This window comes from Ascaphus truei, chromosome 1 (genome assembly GCF_040206685.1).
Source record: "Ascaphus truei isolate aAscTru1 chromosome 1, aAscTru1.hap1, whole genome shotgun sequence".
In the NCBI taxonomy this organism is placed as follows: domain Eukaryota; kingdom Metazoa; phylum Chordata; class Amphibia; order Anura; family Ascaphidae; genus Ascaphus; species Ascaphus truei.
The window spans coordinates 6659704-6681571 of NC_134483.1; the positions used below are offsets into that span (position 1 = coordinate 6659704).

The window sequence follows — 21868 nt, forward strand, 5'->3', positions numbered from 1 at the left end:
ATGGTGGGTAAAAAAAAGTGACAAAAACCCTCCTCAGCAAAGCATATAGCAAATGGAAATATTACTGTATGCTCATTTCATGTCTTAGACAGGTCTGCAACCCCGCATCTCATGACAAATGACATGCAAATGAGCACACAGTGCCACCTTTTGCTTCAAAACCATTAACATGGTTCCCTATAGGCTTAAGCTTGCTGCATGGTCACCGCTTTGAGCACAGCCAGGGTTAAGATGCATAGCCAACAAACCCACCCACAGACAGACGTTTCGACACACATATATATATATATACACACACACACACAAATATAAATATGGTTGCAATCGGAAGAAAACGCTGCAGGAATGTTTATGAAGTTTCCCACTCTACAACATCAAAAAGACAAAGAAACGGCGTCATGTTACTGTATTATAAGGATGTGGCAGGGAAAGAGTATGGTTGGGGGCATCTACAAATGTTATGGTCTCATTATTCATGAATATAATAAACATTAGCCTCAGGCAGCAGTTGTGCATCTTGCAGACCATAAAAAAAATCCATCAAATGAGCCAAGAAATGCCAGCCCCCGTGTCACACTGCCTGGGAAATGGGTCTTGGACCCTATGCACCACATGTCTACGTTGTTCGGTACATTGTCACTTAACATTTCCAACGTTTTACAGAGAGGGGAACAAGGGTTTCTCAGGAACTCCCTTCATATAATTCTGCTAGAGACCTTTAACCCGAACTAAGCCCTCATCATGCGATATCGAGAGGCCCTAGTATGTGACCATGGGAGAATAACAGAAGCCAGCACATAATATTGATGTACCTAATGTTTGTAACACAACCAGCTTCTCCTTTGGCAGCTCCCTTGTGGTATCAGTTACTTTCGGCCTCCTGCCCCCACTAGCCGTAAAGCTGCTGACACTTCTGGTGGTGATCGGTGTGGCGTTTCTCACCAATATAAGGAGAAGAAATAAATCTACAAAGCAAGGTACAGTACCTGTGGCATAAACATCCAGCTAAAACTCCAAAGCAAATGTTACAAGATAAGATCCACATGGTCTAGTATAGGTAGGAACTTAAAACAGAGCATCACAATGTACGATTCACTGAAATGACTTTGGGACAATAGTTACAAAGAGCAAAGAGCTAAACTTGTCTGCATATCGACCCAGTAATCTGTACTAATTTAAATCAATTACTCCGGGTATACTTTCAAGCTTTATTAGTTGAAACTCCATGAATGTGCTTCAGCTTTATACCCAGAAGTAGTGAGAGGGGACATTCCCTACAGCTTTATACCCAGAAGTAGTGAGAGGGGACATTCCCTGCAGCTTTATACCCAGCAGTAGTGAGAGGGACATTCCCTGCAGTTTTATACCCAGCAGTAGTGAGAGGGGACATTCCCTACAGCTTTATACCCAGCAGAAGTGAGAGGGACATTCCCTACAGCTTTATACCCAGCAGTAGTGAGAGGGACATTCCCTGCAGCTTTATACCCAGCAGTAGTGAGAGGGACATTCCCTGCAGTGTTATACCCAGCAGTAGTGAGAGGGGACATTCCCTGCAGTTTTATACCCAGCAGTAGTGAGAGGGACATTCCCTGCAGCTTTATACCCAGCAGTAGTGAGAGGGACATTCCCTGCAGCTTTATACCCAGCAGTAGTGAGAGGGACATTCCCTACAGTTTTATACCCAGCAGTAGTGAGAGGGACATTCCCTGCAGCTTTATACCCAGCAGTAGTGAGAGGGACATTCCCTGCAGCTTTATACCCAGCAGTAGTGAGAGGGACATTCCCTGCAGCTTTATACCCAGCAGTAGTGAGAGGGACATTCCCTGCAGTTTTATACCCAGCAGTTGTGAGAGGGACATTCCCTGCAGCTTTATACCCAGCAGTAGTGAGAGGGGACATTCCCTACAGTTTTATACCCAGCAGTAGTGAGAGGGACATTCCCTACAGCTTTATACCCAGCAGTAGTGAGAGGGACATTCCCTGCAGCTTTATACCCAGCAGTAGTGAGACGGGACATTCCCTGCAGTTTTATACCCAGCAGTAGTGAGAGGGACATTCCCTGCAGCTTTATACCCAGCAGTAGTGAGAGGGACATTCCCTGCAGCTTTATACCCAGCAGTAGTGAGAGGGACATTCCCTGCAGCTTTATACCCAGCAGTAGTGAGAGGGACATTCCCTGCAGTGTTATACCCAGCAGTAGTGAGAGGGACATTCCCTGCAGCTTTATACCCAGCAGTAGTGAGAGGGACATTCCCTGCAGCTTTATACCCAGCAGTAGTGAGACGGGACATTCCCTGCAGTTTTATACCCAGCAGTAGTGAGAGGGACATTCCCTGCAGTTTTATACCCAGCAGTAGTGAGAGGGACATTCCCTACAGTTTTATACCCAGCAGTAGTGAGAGGGACATTCCCTGCAGTTTTATACCCAGCAGTAGTGAGAGGGACATTCCCTACAGCTTTATACCCAGCAGTAGTGAGAGGGACATTCCGTGCAGCGTTATACCCAGCAGTAGTGAGAGGGGACATTCCCTGCAGTGTTATACCCAGCAGTAGTGAGAGGGGACATTCCCTGCAGCTTTATACCCAGCAGTAGTGAGAGGGACATTCCCTGCAGCTTTATACCCAGCAGTAGTGAGAGGGACATTCCCTGCAGCTTTATACCCAGCAGTAGTGAGAGGGACATTCCGTGCAGCGTTATACCCAGCAGTAGTGAGAGGGACATTCCCTATAGCTTTATACCCAGCAGTAGTGAGAGGGACATTCCCTGCAGCTTTATACCCAGCAGTAGTGAGAGGGACATTCCCTGCAGCTTTATACCCAGCAGTAGTGAGAGGGACATTCCCTGCAGCTTTATACCCAGCAGTAGTGAGAGGGACATTCCCTGCAGTTTTATACCCAGCAGTAGTGAGAGGGGACATTCCCTGCAGCTTTATACCCAGCAGTAGTGAGAGGGACATTCCCTGCAGCTTTATACCCAGCAGTAGTGAGAGGGACATTCCCTGCAGTTTTATACCCAGCAGTAGTGAGAGGGACATTCCCTACAGCTTTATACCCAGCAGTAGTGAGAGGGACATTCCCTGCAGCTTTATACCCAGCAGTAGTGAGAGGGACATTCCCTGCAGTGTTATACTCAGCAGTAGTGAGACGGGACATTCCCTGCAGCTTTATACCCAGCAGTAGTGAGAGGGACATTCCCTGCAGCTTTATACCCAGCAATAGTGAGAGGGACATTCCCTGCAGTTTTATACCCAGCAGTAGTGAGAGGGACATTCCCTGCAGCTTTATACCCAGCAGTAGTGAGAGGGACATTCCCTGCAGTTTTATACCCAGCAGTAGTGAGAGGGACATTCCCTGCAGCTTTATACCCAGCAGTAGTGAGAGGGACATTCCCTACAGCTTTATACCCAGCAGTAGTGAGAGGGACATTCCCAACAGTTTTATACCCAGCAGTAGTGAGAGGGACATTCCCAACAGTTTTATACCCAGCAGTAGTGAGAGGGACATTCCCTGCAGCTTTATACCCAGCAGTAGTGAGACGGGACATTCCCTGCAGTTTTATACCCAGCAGTAGTGAGAGGGACATTGCCTGCAGTTTTATACCCAGCAGTAGTGAGAGGGACATTCCCTACAGCTTTATACCCAGCAGTAGTGAGAGGGACATTCCCTACAGTTTTATATCCAGCAGTAGTGAGAGGGACATTCCCTGCAGCTTTATACCCAGCAGTAGTGAGAGGGACATTCCCTGCAGCTTTATACCCAGCAGTAGTGAGAGGGACATTCCCTACAGCTTTATACCCAGCAGTAGTGAGAGGGGACATTCCCTGCAGTTTTATACCCAGCAGTAGTGAGAGGGACATTCCCTGCAGTTTTATACCCAGCAGTAGTGAGAGGGACATTCCCTACAGCTTTATACCCAGCAGTAGTGAGAGTGGACATTCCCTGCAGCTTTATACCCATCAGTAGTGAGAGGGACATTCCCTGCAGCTTTATACCCAGCAGTAGTGAGAGGGACATTCCCTGCAGCTTTATACCCAGCAGTAGTGAGAGGGACATTCCCTACAGTTTTATACCCAGCAGTAGGGAGAGGGACATTCCCTACAGCTTTATACCCAGCAGTAGTGAGACGGGACATTCCCTGCTGCTTTATACCCAGCAGTAGTGAGAGGGACATTCCCTGCAGCTTTATACCCAGCAGTAGTGAGAGGGACATTCCCTGCAGCTTTATACCCAGCAGTAGTGAGAGGGACATTCCCTGCAGTTTTATACCCAGCAGTAGTGAGAGGGACATTCCCTGCAGCTTAATACCCAGCAGTAGTGAGGGGGACATTCCCTGCAATGTTATACCCAGCAGTAGTGAGAGGGACATTCCCTGCAGTTTTATACCCAGCAGTAGTGAGAGGGACATTCCCTGCAGCTTTATACCCAGCAGTAGTGAGAGGGGACATTCCCTGCAGTTTTATACCCAGCAGTAGTGAGAGGGGACATTCCCTGCAGCGTTATACCCAGCAGTAGTGAGAGGGACATTCCCTACAGTTTTATACCCAGCAGTAGTGAGAGGGGACATTCCCTGCAGCTTTATACCCAGCAGTAGTGAGAGGGACATTCCCTACAGCTTTATACCCAGCAGTAGTGAGAGGGGACATTCCCTGCAGCGTTATACCCAGCAGTAGTGAGAGGGACATTCCCTACAGTTTTATACCCAGCAGTAGTGAGAGGGACATTCCCTGCAGATTTATACCCAGCAGTAGTGAGAGGGACATTCCCTGCAGATTTACACCCAGCAGTAGTGAGAGGGACATTCCCTGCAGCTTTATACCCAGCAGTAGTGAGAGGGGACATTCCCTGCAGTTTTATACCCAGCAGTAGTGAGAGGGACATTCCCTGCAGCTTTATACCCAGCAGTAGTGAGAGGGACATTCCCTGCAGCTTTATACCCAGCAGTAGTGAGAGGGACATTCCCTGCAGCTTTATACCCAGCAGTAGTGAGAGGGGACATTCCCTGCAGCTTTATACCCAGCAGTAGTGAGAGGGACATTCCCTGCAGCTTTATACCCAGCAGTAGTGAGAGGGACATTCCCTACAGTTTTATACCCAGCAGTAGTGAGAGGGACATTCCCTACAGCTTTATACCCAGCAGTAGTGAGAGGGACATTCCCTGCAGCTTTATACCCAGCAGTAGTGAGAGGGACATTCCCTACAGCTTTATACCCAGCAGTAGTGAGAGGGACATTCCCTACAGTTTTATACCCAGCAGTAGTGAGAGGGACATTCCCTACAGTTTTATACCCAGCAGTAGTGAGAGGGGCATTCCCTGCAGCTTTATACCCAGCAGTAGTGAGAGGGACATTCCCTGCAGCTTTATACCCAGCAGTAGTGAGAGGGACATTCCCTGCAGCTTTATACCCAGCAGTAGTGAGAGGGACATTCCCTGCAGCTTTATACCCAGCAGTAGTGAGAGGGACATTCCCTACAGTTTTATACCCAGCAGTAGTGAGAGGGACATTCCCTACAGTTTTATACCCAGCAGTAGTGAGAGGGACATTCCCTACAGCTTTATACCCAGCAGTAGTGAGAGGGACATTCCCTGCAGCTTTATACCCAGCAGTAGTGAGAGGGACATTCCCTACAGCTTTATACCCAGCAGTAGTGAGAGGGACATTCCCAGCAGCTTTATACCCAGCAGTAGTGAGAGGGACATTCCCTGCAGCTTTATACCCAGCAGTAGTGAGAGGGACATTCCCTGCAGCTTTATACCCAGCAGTAGTGAGAGGGACATTCCCTGCAGCTTTATACCCAGCAGTAGTGAGAGGGACATTCCCTACAGTTTTATACCCAGCAGTAGTGAGAGGGACATTCCCTGCAGCTTTATACCCAGCAGTAGTGAGAGGGACATTCCCTGCAGCTTTATACCCAGCAGTAGTGAGAGGGACATTCCCTGCAGTTTTATACCTAGCAGTAGTGAGAGGGGACATTCCCTGCAGCTTTATACCCAGTAGTAGTGAGAGGGACATTCCCTACAGCTTTATACCCAGCAGTAGTGAGAGGGACATTCCCTGCAGCTTTATACCCAGCAGTAGTGAGAGGGACATTCCCTACAGCTTTATACCCAGCAGTAGTGAGAGGGACATTCCCTGCAGCTTTATACCCAGCAGTAGTGAGAGGGACATTCCCTACAGCTTTATACCCAGCAGTAGTGAGAGGGACATTCCCTGCAGCTTTATACCCAGCAGTAGTGAGAGGGACATTCCCTGCAGTTTTATACCCAGCAGTAGTGAGAGGGACATTCCCTGCAGTTTTATACCCAGCAGTAGTGAGAGGGACATTCCCTGCAGCTTTATACCCAGCAGTAGTGAGAGGGACATTCCCTGCAGCTTTATACCCAGCAGTAGTGAGAGGGACATTCCCTGCAGCTTTATACCCAGCAGTAGTGAGAGGGACATTCCCTGCAGTTTTATACCCAGCAGTAGTGAGAGGGACATTCCCTACAGCTTTATACCCAGCAGTAGTGAGAGGGACATTCCCTACACTTTTATACCCAGCAGTAGTGAGAGGGACATTCCCTGCAGTTTTATACCCAGCAGTAGTGAGAGGGACATTCCCTGCAGTTTTATACCCAGCAGTAGTGAGAGGGACATTCCCTACACTTTTATACCCAGCAGTAGTGAGAGGGACATTCCCTACAGTTTTATACCCAGCAGTAGTGAGAGGGACATTCCCTACAGCTTTATACCCAGCAGTAGTGAGAGGGACATTCCCTACAGCTTTATACCCAGCAGTAGTGAGAGGGACATTCCCTACAGTTTTATACCCAGCAGTAGTGAGAGGGACATTCCCTGCAGTTTTATACCCAGCAGTAGTGAGAGGGACATTCCCTGCAGTTTTATACCCAGCAGTAGTGAGAGGGACATTCCCTGCAGTTTTATACCCAGCAGTAGTGAGAGGGACATTCCCTGCAGCTTTATACCCAGCAGTAGTGAGAGGGACATTCCCTACACTTTTATACCCAGCAGTAGTGAGAGGGACATTCCCTGCAGTTTTATACCCAGCAGTAGTGAGAGGGACATTCCCTGCAGTTTTATACCCAGCAGTAGTGAGAGGGACATTCCCTACACTTTTATACCCAGCAGTAGTGAGAGGGACATTCCCTACAGCTTTATACCCAGCAGTAGTGAGAGGGACATTCCCTACAGTTTTATACCCAGCAGTAGTGAGAGGGACATTCCCTGCAGCTTTATACCCAGCAGTAGTGAGAGGGACATTCCCTGCAGCTTTATACCCAGCAGTAGTGAGAGGGACATTCCCTGCAGCTTTATACCCAGCAGTAGTGAGAGGGACATTCCCTGCAGTTTTATACCCAGCAGTAGTGAGAGGGACATTCCCTGCAGCTTTATACCCAGCAGTAGTGAGAGGGACATTCCCTGCAGCTTTATACCCAGCAGTAGTGAGAGGGACATTCCCTGCAGCTTTATACCCAGCAGTAGTGAGAGGGACATTCCCTGCAGCTTTATACCCAGCAGTAGTGAGAGGGACATTCCCTGCAGCTTTATACCCAGCAGTAGTGAGAGGGACATTCCCTGCAGTTTTATACCCAGCAGTAGTGAGAGGGACATTCCCTACAGTTTTATACCCAGCAGTAGTGAGAGGGACATTCCCTGCAGCTTTATACCCAGCAGTAGTGAGAGGGACATTCCCTACAGTTTTATACCCAGCAGTAGTGAGAGGGACATTCCCTACAGTTTTATACCCAGCAGTAGTGAGAGGGGACATTCCCTGCAGCTTTATACCCAGCAGTAGTGAGAGGGACATTCCCTGCAGCTTAATACCCAGCAGTAGTGAGAGGGACATTCCCTGCAGTGTTATACCCAGCAGTAGTGAGAGGGACATTCCCTACAGTTTTATACCCAGCAGTAGTGAGTGGGACATTCCCTGCAGTTTTATACCCAGCAGTAGTGAGAGGGACATTCCCTGCAGCTTTATACCCAGCAGTAGTGAGAGGGGACATTCCCTACAGCTTTATACCCAGCAGTAGTGAGAGGGACATTCCCTGCAGCTTTATACCCAGCAGTAGTGAGAGGGGACATTCCCTGCAGTGTTATACCCAGCAGTAGTGAGAGGGACATTCCCTGCAGTTTTATACCCAGCAGTAGTGAGAGGGACATTCCCTGCAGTTTTATACCCAGCAGTAGTGAGAGGGACATTCCCTGCAGTGTTATACCCAGCAGTAGTGAGAGGGACATTCTCTACAGTTTTATACCCAGCAGTAGTGAGAGGGACATTCCCTGCAGCTTTATACCCAGCAGTAGTGAGAGGGGACATTCCCTGCAGTGTTATACCCAGCAGTAGTGAGAGGGACATTCCCTGCAGTTTTATACCCAGCAGTAGTGAGAGGGACATTCCCTGCAGTTTTATACCCAGCAGTAGTGAGAGGGACATTCCCTGCAGTTTTATACCCAGCAGTAGTGAGAGGGGACATTCCCTGCAGTGTTATACCCAGCAGTAGTGAGAGGGACATTCCCTGCAGCTTTATACCCAGCAGTAGTGAGAGGGGACATTCCCTGCAGTTTTATACCCAGCAGTAGTGAGAGGGACATTCCCTACAGCTTTATACCCAGCAGTAGTGAGAGGGACATTCCCTGCAGTTTTATACCCAGCAGTAGTGAGAGGGACATTCCCTGCAGCTTTATACCCAGCAGTAGTGAGAGGGACATTCCCTACAGTTTTATACCCAGCAGTAGTGAGAGGGACATTCCCTGCAGCTTTATACCCAGCAGTAGTGAGAGGGACATTCCCTGCAGCTTTATACCCAGCAGTAGTGAGAAGGGACATTCCCTGCAGTTTTATACCCAGCAGTAGTGAGAGGGACATTCCCTGCAGTTTTATACCCAGCAGTAGTGAGAGGGACATTCCCTGCAGCTTTATACCCAGCAGTAGTGAGAGGGACATTCCCTACAGTTTTATACCCAGCAGTAGTGAGAGGGACATTCCCTGCAGTTTTATACCCAGCAGTAGTGAGAGGGACATTCCCTGCAGCTTTATACCCAGCAGTAGTGAGAGGGACATTCCCTACAGTTTTATACCCAGCAGTAGTGAGAGGGACATTCCCTGCAGCTTTATACCCAGCAGTAGTGAGAGGGACATTCCCTGCAGCTTTATACCCAGCAGTAGTGAGAGGGACATTCCCTGCAGCTTTATACCCAGCAGTAGTGAGACGGGACATTCCCTGCAGCTTTATACCCAGCAGTAGTGAGACGGGACATTCCCTGCAGCTTTATACCCAGCAGTAGTGAGAGGGACATTCCCTACAGTTTTATACCCAGCAGTAGTGAGAGGGACATTCCCTGCAGCTTTATACCCAGCAGTAGTGAGAGGGACATTCCCTGCAGCTTTATACCCAGCAGTAGTGAGAGGGACATTCCCTGCAGCTTTATACCCAGCAGTAGTGAGAGGTACATTCCCTACAGTTTTATACCCAGCAGTAGTGAGAGGGACATTCCCTACAGTTTTATACCCAGCAGTAGTGAGAGGGACATTCCCTGCAGCTTTATACCCAGCAGTAGTGAGAGGGACATTCCCTGCAGCTTTATACCCAGCAGTAGTGAGACGGGACATTCCCTGCAGCTTTATACCCAGCAGTAGTGAGACGGGACATTCCCTGCAGCTTTATACCCAGCAGTAGTGAGAGGGACATTCCCTACAGTTTTATACCCAGCAGTAGTGAGAGGGACATTCCCTGCAGCTTTATACCCAGCAGTAGTGAGAGGGACATTCCCTGCAGCTTTATACCCAGCAGTAGTGAGAGGGACATTCCCTACAGTTTTATACCCAGCAGTAGTGAGACGGAACATTCCCTGCAGCTTTATACCCAGCAGTAGTGAGAGGGACATTCCCTACAGTTTTATACCCAGCAGTAGTGAGAGGGACATTCCCTACAGTGTTATACCCAGCAGTAGTGAGAGGGACATTCCCTGCAGCTTTATACCCAGCAGTAGTGAGAGGGACATTCCCTACAGTTTTATACCCAGCAGTAGTGAGAGGGACATTCCCTGCAGCTTTATACCCAGCAGTAGTGAGAGGGACATTCCCTGCAGCTTTATACCCAGCAGTAGTGAGAGGGACATTCCCTACAGCTTTATACCCAGCAGTAGTGAGAGGGACATTCCCTGCAGTTTTATACCCAGTAGTAGTGAGAGGGGAGGGACATTCCCTACAGCTTTATACCCAGCAGTAGTGAGAGGGGACATTACCTGCAGCTTTATACCCAGCAGTAGTGAGAGGGACATTCCCTGCAGTTTTATACCCAGCAGTAGTGAGAGGGACATTCCCTGCAGCTTTATACCCAGCAGTAGTGAGAGGGGACATTCCCTACAGTTTTATACCCAGCAGTAGTGAGAGGGACATTCCCTACAGTTTTATACCCAGCAGTAGTGAGAGGGACATTCCGTGCAGCGTTAAACCCAGCAGTAGTGAGAGGGGCATTCCCTGTAGCTTTATACCCAGCAGTAGTGAGAGGGACATTCCCTACAGTTTTATACCCAGCAGTACTGAGAGGGACATTCCCTGCAGCTTTATACCCAGCAGTAGTGAGAGGGACATTCCCTGCAGCTTTATACCCAGCAGTAGTGAGAGGGACATTCCGTGCAGCGTTAAACCCAGCAGTAGTGAGAGGGACATTCCCTGCAGTTTTATACCCAGCAGTAGTGAGAGGGACATTCCCTGCAGCTTTATACCCAGCAGTAGTGAGAGGGACATTCCCTGCAGTTTTATACCCAGCAGTAGTGAGAGGGACATTCCCTGCAGCTTTATACCCAGCAGTAGTGAGAGGGGACATTCCCTACAGCTTTATACCCAGCAGTAGTGAGAGGGACATTCCCTACAGCTTTATACCCAGCAGTAGTGAGAGGGACATTCCCTGCAGCTTTATACCCAGCAGTAGTGAGAGGGACATTCCCTGCAGCTTTATACCCAGCAGTAGTGAGAGGGACATTCCCTGCAGCTTTATACCCAGCAGTAGTGAGAGGGGACATTCCCTGCAGTTTTATACCCAGCAGTAGTGAGAGGGACATTCCCTGCAGCTTTATACCCAGCAGTAGTGAGAGGGGACATTCCCTGCAGCTTTATACCCAGCAGTAGTGAGAGGGACATTCCCTGCAGCTTTATACCCAGCAGTAGTGAGAGGGAACATTCCCTGCAGCTTTATACCCAGCAGTAGTGAGAGGGACATTCCCTACAGCTTTATACCCAGCAGCTTTATACCCAGCAGTAGTGAGAGGGACATTCCCTGCAGTTTTATACCCAGCAGTAGTGAGAGGGACATTCCCTGCAGCTTTATACCCAGCAGTAGTGAGAGGGACATTCCCTGCAGCTTTATACCCAGCAGTAGTGAGAGGGACATTCCCTGCAGTTTTATACCCAGCAGTAGTGAGAGGGACATTCCCTGCAGTTTTATACCCAGCAGTAGTGAGAGGGACATTCCCTGCAGTTTCATACCCAGCAGTAGTGAGAGGGACATTCCCTGCAGTTTTATACCCAGCAGTAGTGAGAGGGGACATTCCCTGCAGTTTTATACCCAGCAGTAGTGAGAGGGACATTCCCTGCAGCTTTATACCCAGCAGTAGTGAGAGGGACATTCCCTGCAGTTTCATACCCAGCATTAGTGAGAGGGACATTCCCTCCAGTTTCATACCCAGCAGTAGTGAGAGGGACATTCCCTCCAGTTTTATACCCAGCAGTAGTGAGAGGGACATTCCCTGCAGTTTTATACCCAGCAGTAGTGAGAGGGACATTCCCTGCAGCTTTATACCCAGCAGTAGTGAGAGGGACATTCCCTGCAGTTTCATACCCAGCATTAGTGAGAGGGACATTCCCTCCAGTTTCATACCCAGCAGTAGTGAGAGGGACATTCCCTCCAGTTTTATACCCAGCAGTAGTGAGAGGGACATTCCCTGCAGTTTTATACCCAGCAGTAGTGAGAGGGACATTCCCTGCAGCTTTATACCCAGCAGTAGTGAGAGGGACATTCCCTGCAGTTTCATACCCAGCATTAGTGAGAGGGACATTCCCTCCAGTTTCATACCCAGCATTAGTGAGAGGGACATTCCCTCCAGTTTTATACCCAGCAGTAGTGAGAGGGACATTCCCTGCAGTTTCATACCCAGCAGTAGTGAGAGGGGACATTCCCTGCAGTTTTATACCCAGCAGTAGTGAGAGGGACATTCCCTGCAGCTTTATACCCAGCAGTAGTGAGAGGGACATTCCCTGCAGTTTCATACCCAGCATTAGTGAGAGGGACATTCCCTACAGTTTCATACCCAGCAGTAGTGAGAGGGGACATTCCCTGCAGCTTTATACCCAGCAGTAGTGAGAGGGACATTCCCTGCAGCTTTATACCCAGCAGTAGTGAGAGGGACATTCCCTGCAGTGTTATACCCAGCAGTAGTGAGAGGGACATTCCCTCCAGTTTTATACCCAGCAGTAGTGAGAGGGACATTCCCTGCAGTTTCATACCCAGCAGTAGTGAGAGGGGACATTCCCTGCAGTTTTATACCCAGCAGTAGTGAGAGGGACATTCCCTGCAGCTTTATACCCAGCAGTAGTGAGAGGGACATTCCCTGCAGTTTCATACCCAGCATTAGTGAGAGGGACATTCCCTCCAGTTTCATACCCAGCAGTAGTGAGAGGGACATTCCCTGCAGTTTCATACCCAGCATTAGTGAGAGGGACATTCCCTCCAGTTTCATACCCAGCATTAGTGAGAGGGACATTCCCTCCAGTTTTATACCCAGCAGTAGTGAGAGGGACATTCCCTGCAGTTTTATACCCAGCAGTAGTGAGAGGGACATTCCCTGCAGTTTTATACCCAGCAGTAGTGAGAGGGACATTCCCTGCAGCTTTATACCCAGCAGTAGTGAGAGGGACATTCCTTACAGTTTTATACCCAGCAGTAGTGAGGGGACATTCCCTGCAGTTTTATACCCAGCAGTAGTGAGAGGGACATTCCCTGCAGTTTTATACCCAGCAGTAGTGAGAGGGACATTCCCTACAGCTTTATACCCAGCAGTAGTGAGAGGGACATTCCCTGCAGTTTTATACCCAGCAGTAGTGAGAGGGACATTCCCTGCAGCTTTATACCCAGCAGTAGTGAGAGGGACATTCCCTGCAGCTTTATACCCAGCAGTAGTGAGAGGGACATTCCCTGCAGTTTTATACCCAGCAGTAGTGAGAGGGACATTCCCTGCAGCTTTATACCCAGCAGTAGTGAGAGGGACATTCCCTGCAGTTTTATACCCAGCAGTAGTGAGAGGGACATTCCCTACAGTTTTATACCCAGCAGTAGTGAGAGGGACATTCCCTGCAGTTTTATACCCAGCAGTAGTGAGAGGGACATTCCCTACAGTTTTATACCCAGCAGTAGTGAGAGGGACATTCCCTGCAGCTTTATACCCAGCAGTAGTGAGAGGGACATTCCCTGCAGTTTTATACCCAGCAGTAGTGAGAGGGACATTCCCTGCAGCTTTATACCCAGCAGTAGTGAGAGGGACATTCCCTGCAGTTTTATACCCAGCAGTAGTGAGAGGGACATTCCCTGCAGTTTTATACCCAGCAGTAGTGAGAGGGACATTCCCTGCAGTTTTACACCCAGCAGTAGTGAGAGGGACATTCCCTGCAGCTTTATACCCAGCAGTAGTGAGAGGGACATTCCCTGCAGCTTTATACCCAGCAGTAGTGAGAGGGACATTCCCTGCAGTTTTATACCCAGCAGTAGTGAGAGGGACATTCCCTGCAGTTTTATACCCAGCAGTAGTGAGAGGGACATTCCCTGCAGTTTCATACCCAGCATTAGTGAGAGGGACATTCCCTCCAGTTTCATACCCAGCAGTAGTGAGAGGGGACATTCCCTACAGTTTCATACCCAGCAGTAGTGAGAGGGGACATTCCCTGCAGTTTTATACCCAGCAGTAGTGAGAGGGACATTCCCTGCAGCTTTATACCCAGCAGTAGTGAGAGGGACATTCCCTGCAGTTTCATACCCAGCATTAGTGAGAGGGACATTCCCTCCAGTTTCATACCCAGCAGTAGTGAGAGGGACATTCCCTGCAGCTTTATACCCAGCAGTAGTGAGAGGGACATTCCCTGCAGTTTCATACCCAGCATTAGTGAGAGGGACATTCCCTCCAGTTTCATACCCAGCAGTAGTGAGAGGGACATTCCCTCCAGTTTTATACCCAGCAGTAGTGAGAGGGACATTCCCTGCAGTTTTATACCCAGCAGTAGTGAGAGGGACATTCCCTGCAGCTTTATACCCAGCAGTAGTGAGAGGGACATTCCCTGCAGCTTTATACCCAGCAGTAGTGAGAGGGACATTCCCTGCAGTTTCATACCCAGCATTAGTGAGAGGGACATTCCCTCCAGTTTTATACCCAGCAGTAGTGAGAGGGACATTCCCTGCAGTTTCATACCCAGCAGTAGTGAGAGGGGACATTCCCTGCAGTTTTATACCCAGCAGTAGTGAGAGGGACATTCCCTGCAGCTTTATACCCAGCAGTAGTGAGAGGGACATTCCCTGCAGTTTCATACCCAGCATTAGTGAGAGGGACATTCCCTACAGTTTCATACCCAGCAGTAGTGAGAGGGGACATTCCCTGCAGCTTTATACCCAGCAGTAGTGAGAGGGACATTCCCTGCAGCTTTATACCCAGCAGTAGTGAGAGGGACATTCCCTGCAGTGTTATACCCAGCAGTAGTGAGAGGGACATTCCCTGCAGTTTCATACCCAGCAGTAGTGAGAGGGGACATTCCCTGCAGCTTTATACCCAGCAGTAGTGAGAGGGACATTCCCTGCAGCTTTATACCCAGCAGTAGTGAGAGGGACATTCCCTGCAGCTTTATACCCAGCAGTAGTGAGAGGGACATTCCCTGCAGTTTCATACCCAGCATTAGTGAGAGGGACATTCCCTCCAGTTTCATACCCAGCAGTAGTGAGAGGGACATTCCCTGCAGTTTCATACCCAGCATTAGTGAGAGGGACATTCCCTCCAGTTTCATACCCAGCATTAGTGAGAGGGACATTCCCTGCAGTTTTATACCCAGCAGTAGTGAGAGGGACATTCCCTCCAGTTTTATACCCAGCAGTAGTGAGAGGGACATTCCCTGCAGTTTTATACCCAGCAGTAGTGAGAGGGACATTCCCTGCAGCTTTATTCCCAGCAGTAGTGAGAGGGACATTCCCTGCAGTTTTATACCCAGCAGTAGTGAGAGGGACATTCCCTGCAGTTTTATACCCAGCAGTAGTGAGAGGGACATTCCCTGCAGTTTTATACCCAGCAGTAGTGAGAGGGACATTCCCTGCAGTTTTATACCCAGCAGTAGTGAGAGGGACATTCCCTGCAGCTTTATACCCAGCAGTAGTGAGAGGGACATTCCCTGCAGCTTTATACCCAGCAGTAGTGAGAGGGACATTCCCTGCAGTTTTATACCCAGCAGTAGTGAGAGGGACATTCCCTGCAGCTTTATACCCAGCAGTAGTGAGAGGGACATTCCCTGCAGCTTTATACCCAGCAGTAGTGAGAGGGACATTCCCTGCAGTTTATACCCAGCAGTAGTGAGAGGGACATTCCCTACAGTTTCATACCCAGCAGTAGTGAGAGGGACATTCCCTACAGTTTTATACCCAGCAGTAATGAGAGGGACATTCCCTGCAGCTTTATACCCAGCAGTAGTGAGAGGGACATTCCCTACAGTGTTATACCCAGCAGTAGTGAGAGGGACATTCCCTGCAGCTTTATACCCAGCAGTAGTGAGAGGGACATTCCCTGCAGCTTTATACCCAGCAGTAGTGAGAGGGACATTCCCTGCAGTTTCATACCCAGCAGTAGTGAGAGGGGACATTCCCTGCAGCTTTATACCCAGCAGTAGTGAGAGGGACATTCCCTGCAGTTTTATACCAGCAGTAGTGAGAGGGACATTCCCTGCAGCTTTATACCCAGCAGTAGTGAGAGGGGACATTCCCTGCAGTTTTATACCCAGCAGTAGTGAGAGGGACATTCCCTGCAGTTTCATACCCAGCAGTAGTGAGAGGGACATTCCCTGCAGCTTTATACCCAGCAGTAGTGAGAGGGACATTCCCTGCAGCTTTATACCCAGCAGTAGTGAGAGGGACATTCCCTGCAGTTTTATACCCAGCAGTAGTGAGAGGGACATTCCCTACAGCTTTATACCCATCAGTAGTGAGAGGGACTTTCCCTACAGTTTTATACCCAGCAGTAGTGAGAGGGACATTCCCTGCAGTTTTATACCCAGCAGTAGTGAGAGGGACATTCCCTGCAGTTTTATACCCAGCAGTAGTGAGAGGGACATTCCCTGCAGCTTTATACCCAGCAGTAGTGAGAGGGACATTCCCTGCAGTTTTATACCCAGCAGTAGTGAGAGGGACATTCCCTGCAGCTTTATACCCAGCAGTAGTGAGAGGGACATTCCCTGCAGCTTTATACCCAGCAGTAGTGAGAGGGACATTCCCTGCAGTTTCATACCCAGCAGTAGTGAGAGGGACATTCCCTGCAGTGTTATACCCAGCAGTAGTGAGAGGGACATTCCCTGCAGTTTCATACCCAGCAGTAGTGAGAGGGACATTCCCTACAGTTTCATACCCAGCAGTAGTGAGAGGGACATTCCCTACAGTTTTATACCCAGCAGTAGTGAGAGGGACATTCCCTGCAGCTTTATACCCAGCAGTAGTGAGAGGGGACATTCCCTACAGTTTCATACCCAGCAGTAGTGAGAGGGACATTCCCTACAGTTTTATACCCAGCAGTAGTGAGAGGGACATTCCCTACAGTTTCATACCCAGCAGTAGTGAGAGGGGACATTCCCTACAGTTTCATACCCAGCAGTAGTGAGAGGGACATTCCCTACAGTTTTATACCCAGCAGTAGTGAGACGGGACATTCCCTGCAGCTTTATACCCAGCAGTAGTGAGAGGGACATTCCCTGCAGTTTTATACCAAGCAGTAGTGAGAGGGACTTTCCCTACAGATTTATACCCAGCAGTAGTGAGAGGGACATTCCCTGCAGCTTTATACCCAGCAGTAGTGAGAGGGACATTCCCTGCAGTTTTATACCCAGCAGTAGTGAGAGGGACATTCCCTGCAGCTTTATACCCAGCAGTAGTGAGAGGGACATTCCCTGCAGTTTCATACCCAGCAGTAGTGAGAGGGACATTCTCTGCAGTTTTATACCCAGCAGTAGTGAGAGGGACATTCCCTACAGTTTCATACCCAGCAGTAGTGAGAGGGACATTCTCTGCAGTTTTATACCCAGCAGTAGTGAGAGGGACATTCCCTACAGTTTCATACCCAGCAGTAGTGAGAGGGACATTCCCTGCAGTTTCATACCCAGCATTAGTGAGAGGGACATTCCCTCCAGTTTCATACCCAGCATTAGTGAGAGGGACATTCCCTCCAGTTTTATACCCAGCAGTAGTGAGAGGGACATTCCCTGCAGTTTTATACCCAGCAGTAGTGAGAGGGACATTCCCTGCAGCTTTATACCCAGCAGTAGTGAGAGGGACATTCCTTACAGTTTTATACCCAGCAGTAGTGAGAGGGACATTCCCTGCAGTTTCATACCCAGCAGTAGTGAGAGGGGACATTCCCTGCAGCTTTATACCCAGCAGTAGTGAGAGGGACATTCCCTGCAGTTTTATACCAGCAGTAGTGAGAGGGACATTCCCTGCAGCTTTATACCCAGCAGTAGTGAGAGGGGACATTCCCTGCAGTTTTATACCCAGCAGTAGTGAGAGGGACATTCCCTGCAGTTTCATACCCAGCAGTAGTGAGAGGGACATTCCCTGCAGCTTTATACCCAGCAGTAGTGAGAGGGACATTCCCTGCAGTTTTATACCCAGCAGTAGTGAGAGGGACATTCCCTGCAGCTTTATACCCAGCAGTAGTGAGAGGGACATTCCCTGCAGTTTTATACCCAGCAGTAGTGAGAGGGACATTCCCTACAGCTTTATACCCATCAGTAGTGAGAGGGACTTTCCCTACAGTTTTATACCCAGCAGTAGTGAGAGGGACATTCCCTGCAGTTTTATACCCAGCAGTAGTGAGAGGGACATTCCCTGCAGTTTTATACCCAGCAGTAGTGAGAGGGACATTCCCTGCAGCTTTATACCCAGCAGTAGTGAGAGGGGACATTCCCTGCAGTTTTATACCCAGCAGTAGTGAGAGGGACATTCCCTGCAGCTTTATACCCAGCAGTAGTGAGAGGGACATTCCCTGCAGTTTCATACCCAGCAGTAGTGAGAGGGACATTCCCTGCAGTGTTATACCCAGCAGTAGTGAGAGGGACATTCCCTGCAGTTTCATACCCAGCAGTAGTGAGAGGGACATTCCCTACAGTTTCATACCCAGCAGTAGTGAGAGGGACATTCCCTAAAGTTTTATACCCAGCAGTAGTGAGAGGGACATTCCCTGCAGCTTTATATCCAGCAGTAGTGAGAGGGGACATTCCCTACAGTTTCATACCCAGCAGTAGTGAGAGGGACATTCCCTACAGTTTTATACCCAGCAGTAGTGAGAGGGACATTCCCTACAGTTTCATACCCAGCAGTAGTGAGAGGGGACATTCCCTACAGTTTCATACCCAGCAGTAGTGAGAGGGACATTCCCTACAGTTTTATACCCAGCAGTAGTGAGACGGGACATTCCCTGCAGCTTTATACCCAGCAGTAGTGAGAGGGACATTCCCTGCAGTTTTATACCAAGCAGTAGTGAGAGGGACTTTCCCTACAGATTTATACCCAGCAGTAGTGAGAGGGACATTCCCTGCAGCTTTATACCCAGCAGTAGTGAGAGGGACATTCCCTGCAGTTTTATACCCAGCAGTAGTGAGAGGGACATTCCCTGCAGCTTTATACCCAGCAGTAGTGAGAGGGACATTCCCTGCAGTTTCATACCCAGCAGTAGTGAGAGGGACATTCTCTGCAGTTTTATACCCAGCAGTAGTGAGAGGGACATTCCCTACAGTTTCATACCCAGCAGTAGTGAGAGGGACATTCTCTGCAGTTTTATACCCAGCAGTAGTGAGAGGGACATTCCCTACAGTTTCATACCCAGCAGTAGTGAGAGGGACATTCCCTGCAGTTTCATACCCAGCATTAGTGAGAGGGACATTCCCTCCAGTTTCATACCCAGCATTAGTGAGAGGGACATTCCCTCCAGTTTTATACCCAGCAGTAGTGAGAGGGACATTCCCTGCAGTTTTATACCCAGCAGTAGTGAGAGGGACATTCCCTGCAGCTTTATACCCAGCAGTAGTGAGAGGGACATTCCTTACAGTTTTATACCCAGCAGTAGTGAGAGGGGACATTCCCTGCAGTTTTATACCCAGCAGTAGTGAGAGGGACATTCCCTACAGTTTTATACCCAGCAGTAGTGAGAGGGACATTCCCTGCAGTGTTATACCCAGCAGTAGTGAGAGGGACATTCCCTACAGTTTTATACCCAGCAGTAGTGAGAGGGACATTCCCTGCAGCTTTATATCCAGCAGTAGTGAGAGGGACATTCCCTGCAGCTTTATACCCAGCAGTAGTGAGAGGGACATTCCCTGCAGCTTTATACCCAGCAGTAGTGAGAGGGACATTCCCTACAGTTTTATACCCAGCATTAGTGAGAGGGACATTCCCTCCAGTGTTATACCCAGCAGTAGTGAGAGGGACATTCCCTACAGTTTTATACCCAGCAGTAGTGAGAGGGACATTCCCTGCAGCTTTATATCCAGCAGTAGTGAGAGGGACATTCCCTGCAGCTTTATACCCAGCAGTAGTGAGAGGGACATTCCCTGCAGCTTTATACCCAGCAGTAGTGAGAGGGACATTCCCTGCAGCTTTATACCCAGCAGTAGTGAGAGGGACATTCCCTACAGTTTTATACCCAGCAGTAGTGAGAGGGACATTCCCTGCAGTTTTATACCAGCAGTAGTGAGAGGGACATTCCCTGCAGTTTTATACCCAGCAGTAGTGAGAGGGGACATTCCCTACAGTTTTATACCCAGCAGTAGTGAGAGGGACATTCCCTGCAGTTTTATACCAGCAGTAGTGAGAGGGACATTCCCTGCAGCTTTATACCCAGCAGTAGTGAGAGGGACATTCCCTGCAGTTTCATACCCAGCATTAGTGAGAGGGACATTCCCTCCAGTTTCATACCCAGCAGTAGTGAGAGGGGACATTCCCTACAGTTTCATACCCAGCAGTAGTGAGAGGGGACATTCCCTACAGTTTCATACCCAGCAGTAGTGAGAGGGACATTCCCTACAGTTTTATACCCAGCAGTAGTGAGACGGGACATTCCCTGCAGCTTTATACCCAGCAGTAGTGAGAGGGACATTCCCTGCAGTTTCATACCCAGCAGTAGTGAGAGGGACATTCTCTGCAGTTTTATACCCAGCAGTAGTGAGAGGGACATTCCCTGCAGCTTTATACCCAGCAGTAGTGAGAGGGACATTCCCTACAGTTTTATACCCAGCAGTAGTGAGAGGGACATTCCCTACAGTTTTATACCCAGCAGTAGTGAGAGGGACATTCCCTGCAGCTTTATACCCAGCAGTAGTGAGAGGGACATTCCCTGCAGTTTTATACCCAGCAGTAGTGAGAGGGACATTCCCTGCAGTTTTATACCCAGCAATAGTGAGAGGGACATTCCCTGCAGTTTTATACCCAGCAGTAGTGAGAGGGACATTCCCTGCAGTTTTATACCCAGCAGTAGTGAGAGGGACATTCCCTGCAGCTTTATACCCAGCAGTAGTGAGAGGGACATTCCCTACAGTTTTATACCCAGCAGTAGTGAGAGGGACATTCCCTGCAGCTTTATACCCAGCAGTAGTGAGAGGGACATTCCCTACAGTTTCATACCCAGCAGTAGTGAGAGGGACATTCCCTACAGTTTCATACCCAGCAGTAGTGAGAGGGACATTCCCTACAGTTTTATACCCAGCAGTAGTGAGAGGGACATTCCCTACAGTTTTATACCCAGCAGTAGTGAGAGGGACATTCCCTGCAGCTTTATACCCAGCAGTAGTGAGAGGGACATTCCCTACAGTTTCATACCCAGCAGTAGTGAGAGGGACATACCCTACAGTTTTATACCCAGCAGTAGTGAGAGGGACATTCCCTGCAGTTTTATACCCAGCAGTAGTGAGAGGGACATTCCCTACAGTTTTATACCCAGCAGTAGTGAGAGGGACATTCCCTGCAGTTTTATACCCAGCAGTAGTGAGAGGGACATTCCCTGCAGCTTTATACCCAGCAGTAGTGAGAGGGGCATTCCCTGCAGCTTTATACCCAGCAGTAGTGAGAGGGACATTCCCTGCAGCTTTATACCCAGCAGTAGTGAGAGGGACATTCCCTGCAGCTTTATACCCAGCAGTAGTGAGAGGGACATTCCCTGCAGCTTTATACCCAGCAGTAGTGAGAGGGACATTCCCTGCAGCTTTATACCCAGCAGTAGTGAGAGGGACATTCCCTGCAGCTTTATACCCAGCAGTAGTGAGACGGGACATTCCCTACAGTTTTATACCCAGCAGTAGTGAGAGGGACATTCCCTACAGTTTTATACCCAGCAGTAGTGAGAGGGACATTCCCTGCAGTTTTATACCCAGCAGTAGTGAGGAGACATTCCCTGCAGCTTTATACCCAGCAGTAGTGAGACGGGACATTCCCTGCAGTGTTATACCCAGCAGTAGTGAGAGGGGACATTCCCTACAGTTTTATACCCAGCAGTAGTGAGAGGGACATTCCCTACAGTTTTATACCCAGCAGTAGTGAGAGGGACATTCCCTGCAGCTTTATACCCAGCAGTAGTGAGAGGGACATTCC

At 49.2% G+C, this 21868-nt stretch overlaps 1 protein-coding gene across 1 annotated transcript in view; it reads left to right on the plus strand.

Annotated features, from left to right (window-relative positions):
- The window catches only part of LOC142462825 (uncharacterized), a 130428-nt gene that overhangs the window by 62319 nt on the left and 46241 nt on the right, over positions 1-21868 (plus strand). The window contains exon 8 of the mRNA XM_075586333.1: positions 850-977. Within this exon, the coding sequence (XP_075442448.1) occupies positions 850-977 (128 nt within the window). The remainder of the gene's footprint in view (positions 1-849; positions 978-21868) is intronic.